This window comes from Rhizophagus irregularis, chromosome 3 (genome assembly GCF_026210795.1).
Source record: "Rhizophagus irregularis chromosome 3, complete sequence".
Taxonomy (NCBI): domain Eukaryota; kingdom Fungi; phylum Glomeromycota; class Glomeromycetes; order Glomerales; family Glomeraceae; genus Rhizophagus; species Rhizophagus irregularis.
The window spans coordinates 1,555,458-1,572,334 of record NC_089431.1 but is presented as its reverse complement, the minus strand read 5'-3'; the positions used below and the strand labels follow the sequence as shown (position 1 = coordinate 1,572,334).

Sequence of the window (16,877 nt, the reverse complement as noted above, 5' to 3'; positions counted from 1 at the left end):
AAAAAATCTTTCTGGCGTTATGAAATTCAAATCCGAAATCGAATTCCATATAAAGTTCACGATTTTTTTCAATAATGTGTTTTTTTCAAGATTATCTTTATCAATTGATAATTTGTCATAACAAGATATACAAAAGTCATGAGAGTGTTGCAATCTTTTATTGGACAAGCATTTTTCAAAAGTTTTAAAAGTTTTGTAATATATTTTGGAATAAATCGTCCTCAAACAATTCAAACAATTAAAACAAAGTATCATTTTTTGCAGATATTTCAAAATTTTATTTAATCTTCTGTGTAAGTTACAGAAATAAAAAAAATGTATTTGATCTAAAAACAAATAAATTAAAAACATCAGTTTAGCTGACGATAAATTTAGTAAAAATTCCTTTAATATGTATAAATAAAGTTCCTAAATTGATAATAAAAAAGGTAGAAGAGTTTTCTCTAATTTCAAAAGCACTTAACGGCTAACGACATGAATCACATTTATTAACTTCAATTAAATTTGCAATTTGGCCATGTTACAGATAAGTATTTTGCACAGCAAGTTTCCCAATGATTTATGCGCATCTATGTCATTCGCTTTTTTTAAAAAAAAATGAGCAATTGTATAATTATGTCAAACGAACAACTAATTATGTGGATAGAAACTTTTGCATGGAAAAATTAACCTATGCATTATTGAATATACTTTAAGTTTTTTAATTTAACTGGTATATGATTTTATACGATTCATGATTATTGTATTTTTATTTTTATTAAACGTTAAATTTTCTCTTTATTAATCTCAAAAATCCCTATACTAAAAACAATAATAAATACAAAATAAAATAATTATAATAAAGTATATATATAAGAAGTAATTATATACTAAAAATAACATTTAGTACACAAAGATACATTCCCTTCCGCTATTTTCATACCTTTGTTAGCAGAGATTGAGTATTAAACTGATAATTATGTTTGATAAATTGTCTTTTAAAACAATAAATTTCTTGTCTTTTACATTTTTATATTTATATTCATCCACAATAGTACCATTTCGAATGAGTTTTACAGTTGTTTTCATAGGCCAATCTACATTGGGCTTATACTTCACACAAGGTTGTTGATCTTTATCGAGAAGAAAAATTTTTCCATAAAGTGTTGTTGCAGCAAGGTTAGCTTTAAAAGTATCTGTGAGCTCGGGTATAATATCTTTTGGTCTTCCCAAAACAAAGGAACAAAGAACAAAAAAAATGCAGGCAAATAAGAAAGAAGAAGTGAATCTTTTAGTCATCGTGAAAAGGGATTCTTTATAAGAAGTAGGGAAAGTAAATTGGTTATCTTATTTATGCGCATGCAATATCGGATTCGAATAGTTTATTTATAAATAAGAATGCAAACCCAGCATATTATCAGTTGTATTGGCTTGTTATTTAAAATTTTTGCAACATGGACCCCCTCTTTAGCATAATCATATAAAACTTTTTTATTTACAAGCATATCATATTTTTTGCCTTTACGAAAAATATAGCCTAATAGCATTTTCCTAATAATGAGCATAAGACACAGCTTAATTTAATTTTAAAAGTGGCTTATTCTTTAAAATTTTGCAATGTGGTATCTCTTTAGCATAATCATATAAAACTCTTTTTATTTATAAACTCATCATATTTTTTTGCCTTTACGAATAACGTAGTATAATAGAATTTTCCCTTAAATTAATTTTAAAAATGGATATCCGTTAGAATAATGATTAGGTTTACACTTTGATTATCTTAGTTCGTGCCCTATTAGAGAATGTAATTTGCCAATGATCTATTTTATTTTTATTTTTATGACGCAGAAAAACCAAGTTGTAGTACAAATTATACGGACAAAATATACATTGAGTCGAAAATAATTCTAACACTTACAACCAAACCGCAACCCAAAGGAGACGATGATTTCTGACCTTTTCGAAACGAGAGACGAGAGGAATCCAAGATCACTCACGGGGACTCACCCGCCAAGGGGAGAATAAAAAAACACACTATAACACGTACATAAAAATACATCTAGTATTGAAATTTTTACCTATAAGGTTATAAAAAAATTATGAAATAACTCTATATTATCGAACCAAATTCGATCTCTATGGGTTTCCCAAGAACCCGAATGTAAAAAGTTACTAGTCGTCATTTGCCAATGATCTAATAATATTTAGTAACTATTTAAGTTGTACAGTATATCGTCACGTGACGGACGGACATCCTGGATCCCCAATTCCCTGCGTAACTGAATTTAGTAAATATAATTAATAATCATTCTACAATTTGTCACCCCAGACCTTGTCACACTAAAAAATAAACATTGCGATAAAATGATTTTAAGAATGAGATGAATGAGACGTAACCTTTATAATGGTCTGCATTTCTTCAATTGTTGATATTATTCATATTATAATTGAACATAAATAGGAATTTATTTTCCTTTAAAATATGTAAAACAGTACAATTCATTCATTCAATGAAAATAAGAAGGAAACAAATTTAACAGATAATCAAATCAAAAATACGAGATTATTATAAATAATCCTAAATTCGATTAAAAAAATTCATATTAAAATCTTCGATCATGAATTATCAACCAAAAAAATTGATAAAGGATATCGATCCCAACGATGTTCAAAAATTTAAAGAATCGTTCAATATTAATACTAAAGTATTAACAGAAGGTGATGAAGGTTATGAAAAGAGTATATTAAGATGGGCTGACAACGCAATTAAAAAAGCAGGTATTGTTGTTCAAGCGACTTGCCTCGAAGATATCGTTAAAACTGTTAATTTTGCCAATAAAAATAATTTGGACTTCGCTACATGTTGTGGAGGACATTCAACTTCCGGTAGTTCAAGTTCTGAAGGAGGAATAGTTTTAGATATGAGAAAATTAAATAAAGTAAGAGTTGATGCCGAAAAAAAATTAATTTATGCTCAAGGAGGTGCATTATTCGGTGAAGTTGATAGTGAAGCTTGGAAACATGGGTTAGCCACTGTAGGAGGTTTAGTTCATCATACAGGAATTGGCGGATTATCATTAGGAGGTGGTTTTGGGCACCTAACAAGTAAACATGGATTAACAATTGATAATATTATGGGGGCCACAATAGTTACTGCAGATGGAGAAGTTAGAGAATTATCAGCCAACAAGAACGAAGATTTATTTTGGGCTATTAGAGGATGTGGAATCAATTTCGGAGTTGTTTACGAATTCATTTTTAAAGCGCATGAACAAAAAGAAGTTTTTACCGGTTTATTATTATTTCCTGCTGAAAAATTAGATTCTCTTGTTGAAGCCTTTAATTTATGGCTTAAAGTTCGCGGGGTTGATGAAAATGCTTCCTTCCTCTTTAATAGATTTCCTCCAGAAAATAAGGTATTTACATCATATCCTAGCTTATACTCAATCTGTTAAATGATGACATTGATTTTTTTGATTTCTTTCAGCCAACTATCGGGGCTTTGTTATTTTCTAATGATCCATCAGAACAAGTTTTTCGAGAAAAATTTTCACTTATTTATAAATGTGGTGAACCAATAATTGAAAAAGTAGAACGTATGTCATATCCCGAATTAAATATGTTGGTAAGCCAAACCAACGACTACGGAGATCGTAAAGCAATGCTTAACGCACAAATTAATTGTTTAAACATCTCAAGCATTCGTAAAGTCTATGATTCTTATATTAAATTTACTAATGAAAATCCGGAAACCTCTCAAACAGATATTGTGTTTGATTTACATAGTGCGGAGAAATTTGCTGCAATACCACCTGATTCTACGGCATTTCATCCTCGTAAACAAGTTTATAACGTAGTTATAATTCAAAGATGGAAAAATGAACATGATGACAAAATTGTTTATAATTGGGCCAAATCAATACAAAATATTTTGAGTAAGGATGGGGATGAAACTCTTTATGTTAATTTTGTGGATACTTCGGATTATGAAGAGTATGATGAAAAGAAATTGAAAAATGTGTGGGGTGAAAACTTTGAAAGATTAAAAGAATTGAAAAGAAAATATGATCCAAATGTTTTTTTCAGAAAAGGTGCTGTTATCTTTCCGTAATGTATTAAAATTTTAAGAATTTTTTTTTGATTTTTTCTATTCTTATTTTATGTTATAAATTTCAAATGAGCTATGTATTCCATTATCTAAATTATCTAATAAAAAAATTGTCAACATTATGCTTGTTCTTTCGTGATATCTGAAACTCGAAAGTAAAAAATGTATGCTGATATCCAAATTCGATGCGCCAAAGTGATTATCGTATAATATACAGTTCTATAAATATGTTAATTTTATGTAATTTAAACTTTCTCGATTAATATTACATTTTTTGCATACCATTAATATTAATATTTTCATTACTTCTTACCCATGAAATCGTCTGCATTACAAGAAATAAAATAAAAACGCATTAGCGCAAATTTTCACATTATTACTTACTTCACATGTAGTCACCACGAAAACGAAATCATTTGATTAGTTTTTTCCTTTTTTCGATTCCACAATATATATATCAACCGGTTCTTATTTCTGAATAATTTCGATCATTTCCTTGTCTATTGTCCCATCAGTTTGAATAAAGTGGATATAATAAGAACTTAGACTGAACTTAGAATGAGAAATAAGAAAATAAGAACTTTAAGGAGAAAATTATTATCCTTATTTTCGGAAGATTTCTCGTCATACTATCTATATCAGATAATGTATTATTACGCAAATTATTACAACACATGTAAGGAGTCAAATAATGTACGAATAATTTATTAATTTTCATTATAACGATTTTGTCGTTGACTATGGCACGCCATAAAAATGGAAGTTTTGTATTTACAATAATCGTTGAATAGAATGCTGATCGAAATGAAACCAAAAAGAAAGTGTCGCTTCACTTCAAAATGGAAGTTTTATTATTCAATCATCTACTGCATTACAGATCTCGATCGAATTTCCGTTTTTGGGGTTCCGAAAATGACCGATTTTTCACGTCTCTTTGGGCTTATTGTATTATTTGAAGTTAAGTATCCAATTTAATTATCTAATCATTTACAATAATTAAAATTTATTGATAGTTTTCTTGATTGCATGGTATCTATCTAAAAAACTTTTTGTATATAAAACAGAGTATAAACAAAAAGAATCAATCACCTATATAACTAAAAAAAATTTGATAAAAAAAATCGCCATGAAATTTATTTGTGCCCCGTGATTTGCGTCAATGGCGATTTGTACATCTGGATGATTTTTTTTATATTTTTATCTTTTATTTTTTTACGTATGTGGGTTTTTTTGCATTTATTTTTATCGTTGAAAATATTTATGAATATAATTTTATTTAATATCGTAAAAAGTAGAATAAAAATCAAACAAATATGCGGTCATATATTACAGAACGTGATGCGAATCAATTTTGAGGTAAACAATGGCTCACTATGCCAGTTCAAAATTAGGCTACCTCAGAATTGATTGTTTGGGCCAACAGTTTTAACGGTACAGTAACTGCAAATGAGCAATAGGAACATTATCTTAAAAATTTATTGCACTAAAAATTAAAATTGTGGAATATTCTTTGAATCATTCTTTGAATTTAAGTGCAGAATAAAGACAACCTTTCAAATTTTGTTATAAATATACCCTCAATTCCATACAACTTGAACGAACGATCAAAAAACATTTCTTTGTAAAAAATCAAAAAAGTCAACCGAAAAATCAAAATGAAATTTAATCTTTTCTTCTTTTCTACCTTTTCTTCATCTTGGCTATTTTTGCTGCTGTTACACGATCATTTTGTAATGTTGAAGCCAAAATTTTGCCTGCTATTCTTATCGGTCTTACTAGGAAATTTGACGCCTCTCTTGTCGAAAGTGTCGTGCTTACTCTGCCCTGATCAACCTTGCAAGTTCCTAATCTGTCTTTAATCTCAATTGGTTTATGATAGCACCATTTAGACATTTATATAATTATAGTTTGTTTTTAGTAAATCCTATTAGTGTTAAGAAGGTCAATGATTCAAAATAAATATGACTTTCTTTGCTTTTTCTATTTCCTTCTTAATTCAATAATATAGCTTTGGTTTTGTACCATTTAGACATTTATACAATTGTAGTTTTTTCTAGTAGTGTTATTTATGTATCCCTAGACTATTTATATGATATAAATCATACTAATAAATACTAATTATTTATTTATATACTAATAATATTATTACCGCGCTTTCAAAATCCTGTGTTCACATGAATGTAATGAATTTAATGAATATCCTAATCCTACTTCGGCTATGTTTCTCGGGATTTTGTACTTTTGGAATTTCACATTCGAATATTGTAGCAGTTCATTATAATTACTTAAACTCAATGAAATATCTCGTAATAATATGGTATAATAAAATGTAGAAAAGCCGGTCGTCATAATAAAATTTTTTTTTTTGATCATATCGATATGTTTGGGGTGATTTTTTTACAACAGGCTTATTTATATTAAACCTCAAGATGCACTTTGACGATTTCGTATTATAATTACAAAAAAAAATTTCAAAAAACCATTTATACGACATGTGTTCTTAAGGAGGGCTGGCGGGATGATCTAAATCTAAATAGTAATTTAAGTAGTATTCGAACATTACTCTTCTACGGAAGTCTATAGATAAATCTTAATCAATTAGCTACCCTAAGAATACTCTAAGAATTAAATTTACTTCTAAATTTTTTCCTAATTCAAGCAGGTCCTGCCTAAAAGAGTATACATTACGAGCGTTTGTATAGATGCGGAAATTTTCACTGATGCAAGCTACCACGGGCTTTTAGCAAATAAATAATGATAATGATAAAGTGTTAGATTAAAGCTTCACGGATGTTCCCCCTTTCCGTCGCAAAACTTATTAACCGCCCTCCTTTCGCTCATCATAACATTTTTCCCATAAATCGCATCTCAAAAAAATACTAATGGAATCAGAAAGATCCAATAACACCCCTCCGCGTGTTCCATTTACCATTGAAGAAGAAATATTTGGGCCCCAATATGAGGGTATACTCGACGGAAATCTCCCTTATCGCAATATTCAACTCACCGCACCTACCAATTCTCAAAGGGAATCCGCTCAAGAGGAATCCGATCAAGGGGAATCCGAAACATGTTCTTTGTGTAATGAACCCGATCCATTATTCGAACCTAATGGAACCAGTCGTGAGATTGTCCTGTCTTCATAGCTTCCATCTTAGATGTATTATTATTTCCTTAAAAAAAGATACGACATGTCAACGTTGTCACTTATTTATCTTGGCGATGATGATGATGCAAGGTTAAATCCTCAAGAAGAAGATGGGGTTAAAAAATTTTTTAAAGAGTTATCCAACAGACCACAAGACTTTAATCCGTTGCCGGTGGCAAATGTGGAAACGGGGACCCTACAACTCCAGATATGGTGTTCGTCGAATTACACAATAAAATACTTGATACTGAGAAGATTCTTAAAGAAAAACACGTGAAGTATCTCGCGCAGAATATGGCATCCTTGACTCACACTATTCTCTCGGGGAAGCATTGGAGAAGAAATTGGCTGAATTTGCATCTATTCATCCTCTTCAAACCGCGCGAATCTTGCTTAATGTAGAAATTAAGCGACAATTTCCCTCTGACATGTCTTGTAATATCTTTAACAAGAAAAAACGCTCAGCTAAAAATATTTACAACATATTCAAAACAGAAGGTTTAGGAAGAGACGAGATCAAGCGAATTAGGAGAATTTCACCATCGTCTTTTGGAAAATTTACTGATAAAGAAATAAAGATCATTCAAGAAAGGATTAGAACGAATTCTTCTCGACCAAATTGGCTTGAAGATCAATTCGATGGTTTAGATCTAAATGAGGATGGGTACCAATGCTGACTGATTGAATAAAATCATTGGCCGGCGCTGTGCATATTTACATATATATAGATTCTAAAAATGGTCCCCCCCTCTAATTTATTTTTTGATGTAATAGAAAGCATTAGCCCAAACATATTTACATAGATTCTAATATATGATCTGTTTTATTTTTATATGTAGTAGAAAACATTAGCCGAACATATTTACATAAATTCTAATAAACTGATTTATTTTTATTTTTTCAAAAATCGAAATTTTTGGATGGTAGGAGTTTATTTTATGGATTATGATAAATCTAAGTTATACTCAATAACTCAAAAAGGTTCGTGTTTATTGACAATTCTATAAATGGAAACATCAATCACGAGCATGATAAAAGTTTGTTTAATTGGTTCATCTACATGGAATGTTACATCAAATCAAACCAATAAAATTTCATAAACATATTATTTATATTATTTATATTATTTATTATTTTGTTAATGGAAATTCAAACAACTCATAATCGATCGCACCATTAGCTGATAACTTGTTAATACGGCAAATCGAACTACAAACGTCCGGAATAGTTGCCTGATGATGAGCCCTTTAACAAAAAAAAGTAGAAAAGAAAATAATTAAAACATGGTTAACAGATCCAAAAATACCAACGAGGTTCTCATACCACTGAGGAAACCCTCCTTGACATTGGGAAATTGTCATGTTGTTCCTAAATATGAATAAAGAATTTTGTCCGTTAAAGTCTACACCTCCACTTCCAGTAATATAGGTTACGAGAGCTTGTAATGTTTGGCCTGCAACGCCGTTGCGGACATTTGGCGTTGCAGTGTCGTTGAATCCGTTAGGATTCCATTGAACGAAAATAGCGGGATCATCTATATTCATTGCTTTCACTGCCTTGAGAATTAATCTTGCGTTATTCTCGTTTTGCATAGCAATTGGAAGAGTCGTGGGTGCTAAAAACAAAAATAATTGGTTCATTTACACAAATAAAATATAGGTTGTAGCTTTCCAGTATTTACTTACTCATTCTCATTTTATCGGCGAGCTTCTCAACTCTCGTTTTTTCAGAGATTAAAGGTTTAACAATTCGCTTGGGGTTCCACTTTTCCATGATTATTTTTTGTAGATTGTTTTAATTTTGAAAAAAAAGAAAAAATTTAAAAGTTTGTAAGTTACTTTATACATGATTCACTGATCAATTAAAATGATGAAATGATGTTATTTAAGGATGATGATCACGGCGCAATAATGTTACGCAAGTTTCTCGATCACGTGATATTTGCCGGTATATTAGTCAACTAAGTGTGGTACCATATAAAATGAAACTTTTCCCAAAATTTTTAATGCCAGTCCCAACGATACTATAAAGGTAATCGAAACCATCATCGCCCTGCTTTCTCTTCCTCTTATTCGTCTCGCATGCGCACTTAGGCTGTTTGATATTCTGAGCGAGGAACCTTATGCTGTTTATCCTCCGTGATGTTGATAAGTTCTTCAGCTTCCTTTATTGCGTAATCAACCCGACCCCGGCTTTCCTCACCAACTATCCCATATTGAGGACGCATGCTAAGATCCTTGTTCGTTTCATCCATAATGATATGAATGACTGAATGAAGGAGTGCCACAACATACTCATTACGCACCGGTTGTAAGGTGCCGTAGGAGCGCAACCTACCAAAATTTCTTCAATACAACGCTTGAAAACCTTATTACTGTCTTGAATTTCGTAGAGAACAGCGGAATACTATCTATACCAAGGTACGAGGAAAAGGACCGCAACTTTTTCTGCCCACACTCCTTGGCGAAATTCGCAAGCTTGTCGCAGGTCCCAAACCTAAACCAACACTTCGAAGCTTTTCTTCGGTCACCTTGAGGAAGTCACGGCCGTTAATCTCCTCCTTTTCTAAAATTTCGAAAATCTTCCCACTAAGCTCCAAGTCCTGCAAGAATGAGATAAGCTCAGCTGTTTATATTTTTTTATTTCTTCCGCCAGCATGACCGTCTCATTTCCAGTTGCTCTAGCGGAAGTGGAGGTGGAAGCTGGTGTGTTAGTTTCAGATACAGACATAGTGTTGCGTTTTTATATGGGTATTAGGCTCGGGTAAAAAGATGTGTTACGTTCGGAGTAGGGAAAAAGTATTTTCTGTGGCAGGCGTTCACTGAAGTGAACAATTTATAGGTTTTTATGTCACACAGGCATTGTATCATTTCACGTGACATTTATTGCTCGCACATGCTCGAAGCCAGAGAATATTTCAGGAGAAAATAGGTAGAATTTTTTCGGGATAGAATTGATAGATCAAGGGGGTGGATTTACGACAAGAATATAATATATGCTTTAAAGAAAATAAAAAAACGTTGCCGGAACTGGCTTACAATACATAAAAATTGCAAATAGATGCTACATGATGTGAATATAGATAAAAAAATTCTAATAACTTGGCGGGTATGGGGGACGCCACTACATGGTATAAATTTGCTGGTGGATCTCCTTTGAAATAAGCGGAAATCAAAGCCTGTGTTTGCATACGTCTTTCGTCCACACTCCCAGGATAATAAACTGCAAAAGTATCGGACTTGACCCTTCTGGTGGCATCATCTTGACCCTCCTTATTGTAAAATATATTATGCAGGTCAAGTCAACACCGCGTAGTGGGTCAAGAACGATACATTTGCTAATAAACTTGACGGATTCCCCTTCACAACACATGCTTTCGTCGTCATTATTTACTTATAGAGTAGGTCCTGTGTTGCAACAAAGAATTTTTCACATTGCGGTATACCGCGGTCCTATTTCATTATTCTTTCCGACTTTGAAGAAATAGGATAACACCCCAGTAAAACTAAAAAATAATATATGCGATTCGCACAGCCCTTATTTTTTTATCATACTGCGCTGGGTGATAGTTTTTGACATATAATTTTATCATGTGATCAGAAAATGATTGGCTACTAATTATCTAAACATATGATTTTGCCAATATTCATGATTTCATGTAGGTGATATAGAAGATGATGGAACGGGACACGCCCTTATTAGAGGAATTTTTACGCACCAAGCAAATGATTATAAAAAATATGTATTTTTTATTTTAGATTGGTATTATGATACTGGCCGAATAGATGACCTTGCTGGATGTAGAATCTATGGTCTTCAAGAATCAAAGGACGACTTATGGCCTCATATTCATTCTTTTCATATTATTGATCAAAATTTGCACGTACATTTTGTACATAACTGTAATTCTGTAAAGCAAATTGTACAAATGAGCATAAACAAATAATTTGGAATATTTGCACAATGAGTTTTTCTATTTAGCTGTATAACATAACTTATTAATTTTGCTCTTCTATTTCGTTACATGTTAATTAATATATTTTATTAATCAATTTTCATTTTGATGACTTTATCAGAATTTCGGGATATGTATTGGCATCTTTTTCATAATGCAATATACTACGTATATATCGATAAATTAATACGTTGAAATGGCTCTACAAACCCAATAACAAGTATTTTATCATGGTTTGTATAGTACATTTAAAAATTTTAGGTTGTTAGGGCAATGACATATATTAGCTAATATTTAGGGGGTGGGGGAGAAAGAAAATCTTAGGTTACACATAATATGAACCATGTGAAATGGTTGTGATTGATCATAAAATCTTACCTGGGGTGGGGGAGTAAACGTTACTATTAAAATAATATTAGCTATATGTCACTGCCCTTAGCAAAGTATTATTGAGAAATTTTGGTATAAGGAATATGTGAATCAGAAAATTTTAGTTATGAATCCTGGGCAGGATGTCAACCTACTGGATGGGCTTTAGGCACCTGTGGTTACTTCCATAATTCTAACAAGGGATTGAAGTATTGCTCACAATTTCAAAATAATGACGTTAAAGTAACAGTTCATTTAAATATGTATAAAAAAACTTGCGCTTTTTCAGTTAATGATACAAAATATTCGGAAGTATTAGTTAATAGTTCGTCATCAAAACTTTATCCAGAAGTATCATTATGTAATTCTGCTCGCATTCGAATACTACTTTATCGAAAAGTTTAATTTTGAATGTTTGAAAAAAATCATGATATTTATTGAATATTTTATTAATTGAACAGCAGAAGAGTAGGACCCAGAAATATATATAAAAGGGTCAGGTTTGAGTTTGCATATTTTGAACTAAAAAAGTCATGAAAATCTTTCCTTTTTTAGATAATTTTTGATAATGCCAGTCAGACTTTTATTTCCTATTATAGTAACCGACTGGCATTATCATAATTCCGGCCCTGAAAAAATGCGTACAGCTCATAGTAAAAAATTTTTTTCATCACCTGACCCCTATATATATATTTCTGGGTCCTAGCAGAGTATCCAATTTAGGGGAAATTTCTGTTGATCATGGTATTCTAAACTTGGTAAATGCCGATGCACTATTACGTACTTAGATGCTTAGCCTTAATATTTTTTTTTTTATTCTCATTCTCATTTTCATTCTCAAAAATGACGAGAGGAAATTCATTAGAACAAGATTTAAGGTTATTAATAGATAATGAAAAATATAGTGATCTCGTAATATTATGTGAAAATGAAAAGAAATTACATGGCTCTAGAGCAATTTTAGCAGCAAGGTCAGAAGTATTTGACAGATTACTTTACAATGGGACGAAAGAAACCCAAATTTCTTTTCCAAAAATTAATTCTTCCGTAATGAAATTTATACTAGAATATATTTATACTGGTTCAATTAAAAAAGAATCTTTAAATAAAAATAATATAATTGAAACCTTTTATGCTGCGGATTATTTCCAATTACCATCTCTTAAGGAAATTATTTTGACAACTATTAAAAATGCGGATTATTTGGAAAATTATTCACCAGAATTATTATCTAAAGTTGTGGGTATAATGCCATTATCAGAAGATAATATTCTTCTAAATTTATTGGTTGAAACGGTATCAATTATACCATTGGATACTATTGAACCTGATCGATTATCTATTAAAGCACTTCGATATCTTTTATCTTGCACGTATGAAAAGGAAAAACCTTTTGCCACTCCAGAATATGAAGTTTTTCGATATAGTGCTATTCTTGCAGCAAAACAAGTTTCTAATGATGCGTATGAAGCTATTATGGAACGGTTACCGGCCTTAGAACAAACAAAAAATTCAATACAAGCATCGAATAAATTTATTCCTGATTATCAAAAAGTCGCAAAAGAATTAGAGCCTTTGGTTGAATTTATTAATTTTAGCCGAATAAAAGGACAAATTTTAACAGATATTATTGAACCCTTAGAAATTGCTCCATCAAAAATAATTATGGATGTTTATCGGAAAATGGCTAAATCAAGTAATTTAGTTTCAGGTGAAATTCGAGGAATACCATTTACAATGTATAAGTTCAAAGAATCAGATTATGTTTGGGATAAATCAGCGTGTGGATCGAAACTTATTATTGAAGATAATGGAAAAGTTGTGTACGCACCAAATGGTTGTGAACAACATCAATGTGTTAGAGCTAAGATGCCATTAAATTGTAAAGGAATTTTTGAATGGAGTGTTATTATTGAAACACATTGTGTAAATACTTGGGTTGGGGTATGTGCATCAGAAAATTTTAATTATGAAAAGTGGGTGGGACAACCTACTTCAAGGGCATTAGGTACAGATGGTAATATTAGCGATTATAATGGTGGTAGATCAAATTATTGTCCACACTTTAAAAAGAATAATACAAAAATAACTGTTCACCTAGATATGAATAAAAAAACTTTCGCTTTTTCAGTTGATGGTACAAAGTATAAGGAAGTATCAGTGAAGGAATTACCATCAAAACTTTATCCAGTAGTATCATTATACCGTCACGCTCGCATTCGAATTCTGCCTTATAGTATAGTTTGATTTATGAATGTTTGAAAAAATCATATATATATCTGATTATTGAATAATAAATCACAATTACTTTTATTAATTGAATAGCGATAACGTATATTTTGAGATAATGAAATTAGAATTTTTCTTTATTAAAAACTTGAAATTTCTTAAGAAACCGCGAAACTTAAGCCCTGTTCAATTCTAGATCAGACTGGATTGATCGCAGATTTGTACTGTACTCCTAGATAATTGGTTGCTGATACCGGTCCAAAAATTGGTGATCGATTTCGCGATCTCATGGATAATATAAGGCCTTTTTATTTCCGGTCGGTTGGGTTTTTCGGTTGGATTTTATTTGTTTTGGTTGTCCTAGTTTTTTTTGTACAACACAAACTAAACCCGAACTTTTGATCCTACCTTTTTTTAGGGTTGTTAAGTTCGAAATTAAATTGTGATGCGTCAATACCATGTGATAGGTATCCCTATAAAAAATATTGTCCAAACACTGTCGGTTTTTTATTCGGAAAATAGACCCTATTCTGAACATTTACTTGACATTTATTGGACATATTGTACGTTTTTTATGTGGTTAAAAATTCTCAATCACCGCATCTTGTATTAAATTATAACAAATATATAATAGTTATTGGGTAGGGGAGTTGAAATATCACCGAACTGCGAAGCAGTTCGGATGATATTTTAACCCCCCTACCTAATAACTGTGTTATTATGCAGACGTCCAAGATCATGTTCCATATGAAAAGCATAGTAAATGTGTGATAATAATCTATATGACGTAATGCGTCAAAAATATCAGAGATATTTACGCAATAATAATTTATTTAAAAAATATCAGTATGTTAAAAACAACATGATCCCATTTGGCTACATAATAATGTATAATAGCGTCCCGCTCGCATTCGAATTCTGCCTTATCGTAAAGTTTGATTTATGAATATTTGAAAAAAATCATATATATTTCTGATTATTGAATAATAAATCACTATTATTTTTATTAATTGAATAGCGATAATGTACTATATATTTGAGATAACGAAATAAGAATTTTTCTTTATTAAAAATTGAAATTTCTTAAGAAAAAGCCCTGTTCGCAATATTATGGATAATATAAGGCCTGTTTATGTCCCGGTCGGTTGGGTTTTTCGGTTGGATTTGATTTGTTTTGGTTGGCCTGATCTTTTGATCCTACTTTTTTTTAGGGTTGTTAAGTTCGAAATTAAATTGTGATGCGTCAATACCATGTGATAAGTATCCCTGTAAAAAATATTGTCCAAACACTGTCGGTTTTTTGTTCGGAAAATCGACCCTATTATGAACATTTACTTGACATTTATTGGACATATTGTACGTTTTTTATGTGGTTAAAAATTCTCTCATTCTCAAAAATGACGAGAGGATATTCGTTAGAACAAGATTTAAAATTATTAATAGATAATGAAAAATGTAGCGATATAGAAATATTATGTGAAAATGAAAAGAAATTATATGGTTCTAGAGCAATTTTAGCGGCAAGGTCTGAAGTATTTGACAGATTACTTTATAGTGGGATGAAAGAAACCCAAATTTCTTTTCCAAAAATTAATTCTTTCGTAATGAATATTATATTAGAATATATTTATACTGGTTCAATTAATAAAGAATCTTTAAATAAAAATAACATAATTGAAACTTATTATGCTGCAGATAATTTTAAATTACCATCACTTCAGGAATTTATTATGAATATTATTAAAAATGCGGATTATTTGGAAAATTATTCACCAGAATTATTATCCAAAATTATGGATATAATGTCATTATCAGAAAATAATATTCTTCTAAATTTATTGGTTGAAACGGTATCAATTATACCATTGGATACTATTGAACCTGATCGATTATCTATTAAAGCACTTCGACATCTTTTATCCTGCACGTATAAAAAAGAAAAACCTTTTGCCACTCCAGAATATGAAGTTTTTCGATATAATGCTATTCTTGCAGCAAAACAAGTTTCTAATGGTGCGTATGAAACTCTTATGGAACAGTTACCGGCCTTAGACCAAATAGAGGATTCAAACCAAGTACGTAATAATTCTATTACTGGTCATCAAAAAGTTGCCAATGAATTGGAGCCTTTGGCTCATTTTATTGATTTTAGTCAAATAGAAAGTCAAATTTTATCCGATATTATCGAACCATTAGAAATCACTCCATCTAATATGATTGTAAGTGTTTATCGTCAGATAGCTAAATCAAATAATTTATTTCCTAGTGGAGTTCGAGGAATATCAATGTATAAATTTACAGAATCAGATTATGTTTGGGATGAATCAGCATGTGGATCAATTGAAGACAATGGAAAAGTTGTGCATGCACCGGATGGTTGTGGACATCTAAGTGTTAGAGCTAAAATGCCATTAGATTATAAAGGAATTTTTGAATGGAACGTTATTATTGAAAAATATTGTGTTGATACTTGGGTTGGGGTATGTGCATCAGAAAATTTTGATTATGAAAAGCGGGCAGGATATCAATCTACCGGTTGGGTATTAGGTTCCTATGGTCATTTTAAGAATTCTAATAAAGGATCAAATTATTGTTTACAATTTAGAAAGGATAATACAAAAATAACTGTTCACCTAAATATGTATAAAAAAACTTGTGCTTTTTCAATTGATGGTACAAAGTATAAGGAAATATCAGTGAAGGATTTACCGTCAAAACTTTTTCCAGTAGTATCAATAAGTCATCCTGGTCGTCTTCGAATTCTGCCTTATCAAATAATTCGATAATTAAAGAAAAAATGTATTAGTATGATTATTGAAAAATTTTTTTATAGCAAATACTTTTCATTAACATTGAACGTTCGAATTTTATATTATTAGAATAACAAAAATGTAATTTTATTTGTTTTTACTAATATGAAAGAGAGATAATATATATTTATATTTGAGGCGATGAAATGTGCGACAAATTTTTTCCAAATTTTTTTGATGTCTTCTGTCTTCTTTGTATAATATTGAAATCTTTCATATTAAAATCGTTTTTTCATTCTCAGATATGACGAGAAGGTTAATCTAATAAATATAGAAATA

At 30.8% G+C, this 16,877-nt stretch overlaps 8 protein-coding genes across 8 annotated transcripts; 5 read left to right on the top strand and 3 right to left on the bottom strand.

Moving 5' to 3' along the window:
• Nucleotides 1-927: 927 nt before the first annotated feature.
• OCT59_020410 (uncharacterized protein) lies at nucleotides 928-1,278 on the bottom strand (the record flags this gene model as incomplete). Its single annotated transcript, XM_025324282.1, has 1 exon — nucleotides 928-1,278. One exon carries the CDS (start codon nucleotides 1,276-1,278, stop codon nucleotides 928-930), a length of 351 nt encoding a protein of 116 aa, XP_025187181.1.
• Nucleotides 1,279-2,579: 1,301 nt separating this feature from the next.
• OCT59_020409 (uncharacterized protein) lies at nucleotides 2,580-4,208 on the top strand. The gene is made up of 2 exons (XM_025309015.2): nucleotides 2,580-3,395; nucleotides 3,467-4,208. The coding sequence occupies exons 1-2, from the start codon at nucleotides 2,598-2,600 to the stop codon at nucleotides 4,088-4,090; spliced, it is 1,422 nt and encodes a 473-aa protein (XP_025187180.1). The 5' UTR covers nucleotides 2,580-2,597; the 3' UTR covers nucleotides 4,091-4,208.
• Nucleotides 4,209-5,767: 1,559 nt separating this feature from the next.
• OCT59_020408 (uncharacterized protein) lies at nucleotides 5,768-5,980 on the bottom strand (the record flags this gene model as incomplete). The annotated part of the gene is made up of 1 exon (XM_066149160.1): nucleotides 5,768-5,980. The coding sequence occupies one exon, from the start codon at nucleotides 5,978-5,980 to the stop codon at nucleotides 5,768-5,770; it is 213 nt and encodes a 70-aa protein (XP_065990102.1).
• A 989-nt stretch (nucleotides 5,981-6,969) lies between these two features.
• Nucleotides 6,970-7,233, top strand: OCT59_020407 (uncharacterized protein; the record flags this gene model as incomplete). Its single annotated transcript, XM_066149159.1, has 1 exon — nucleotides 6,970-7,233. One exon carries the CDS (start codon nucleotides 6,970-6,972, stop codon nucleotides 7,231-7,233), a length of 264 nt encoding a protein of 87 aa, XP_065990101.1.
• A 45-nt stretch (nucleotides 7,234-7,278) lies between these two features.
• OCT59_020406 (uncharacterized protein) lies at nucleotides 7,279-7,912 on the top strand (the record flags this gene model as incomplete). Its single annotated transcript, XM_025324281.2, has 2 exons — nucleotides 7,279-7,450; nucleotides 7,515-7,912. 2 exons carry the CDS (start codon nucleotides 7,279-7,281, stop codon nucleotides 7,910-7,912), a joined length of 570 nt encoding a protein of 189 aa, XP_025187179.2.
• A 453-nt stretch (nucleotides 7,913-8,365) lies between these two features.
• OCT59_020405 (uncharacterized protein) lies at nucleotides 8,366-9,008 on the bottom strand (the record flags this gene model as incomplete). Its single annotated transcript, XM_066149157.1, has 3 exons — nucleotides 8,366-8,480; nucleotides 8,559-8,850; nucleotides 8,921-9,008. The coding sequence occupies 3 exons, from the start codon at nucleotides 9,006-9,008 to the stop codon at nucleotides 8,366-8,368; spliced, it is 495 nt and encodes a 164-aa protein (XP_065990100.1).
• Nucleotides 9,009-12,353: 3,345 nt separating this feature from the next.
• On the top strand, nucleotides 12,354-14,271 carry OCT59_020404 (uncharacterized protein). The gene has a single exon (XM_025313570.2). The coding sequence runs from the start codon at nucleotides 12,403-12,405 to the stop codon at nucleotides 13,804-13,806; it is 1,404 nt and encodes a 467-aa protein (XP_025187176.2). The 5' UTR covers nucleotides 12,354-12,402; the 3' UTR covers nucleotides 13,807-14,271.
• A 914-nt stretch (nucleotides 14,272-15,185) lies between these two features.
• Nucleotides 15,186-16,574, top strand: OCT59_020403 (uncharacterized protein; the record flags this gene model as incomplete). Its single annotated transcript, XM_025324280.1, has 1 exon — nucleotides 15,186-16,574. One exon carries the CDS (start codon nucleotides 15,186-15,188, stop codon nucleotides 16,572-16,574), a length of 1,389 nt encoding a protein of 462 aa, XP_025187175.1.
• Nucleotides 16,575-16,877: the final 303 nt, after the last annotated feature.

Excerpts from the sequence above, each read along its gene's own strand:
- OCT59_020409 (XM_025309015.2), top strand. The coding sequence starts at position 2,598 with ATGAATTATCAACCAAAAAAATTGATAAAGGATATCGATCCCAACGAT. Across the intron at positions 3,396-3,466 it reads GATTTCCTCCAGAAAATAAG|CCAACTATCGGGGCTTTGTT; the intron begins GTATTTACATCA and ends GATTTCTTTCAG.
- OCT59_020404 (XM_025313570.2), top strand. The coding sequence starts at position 12,403 with ATGACGAGAGGAAATTCATTAGAACAAGATTTAAGGTTATTAATAGAT.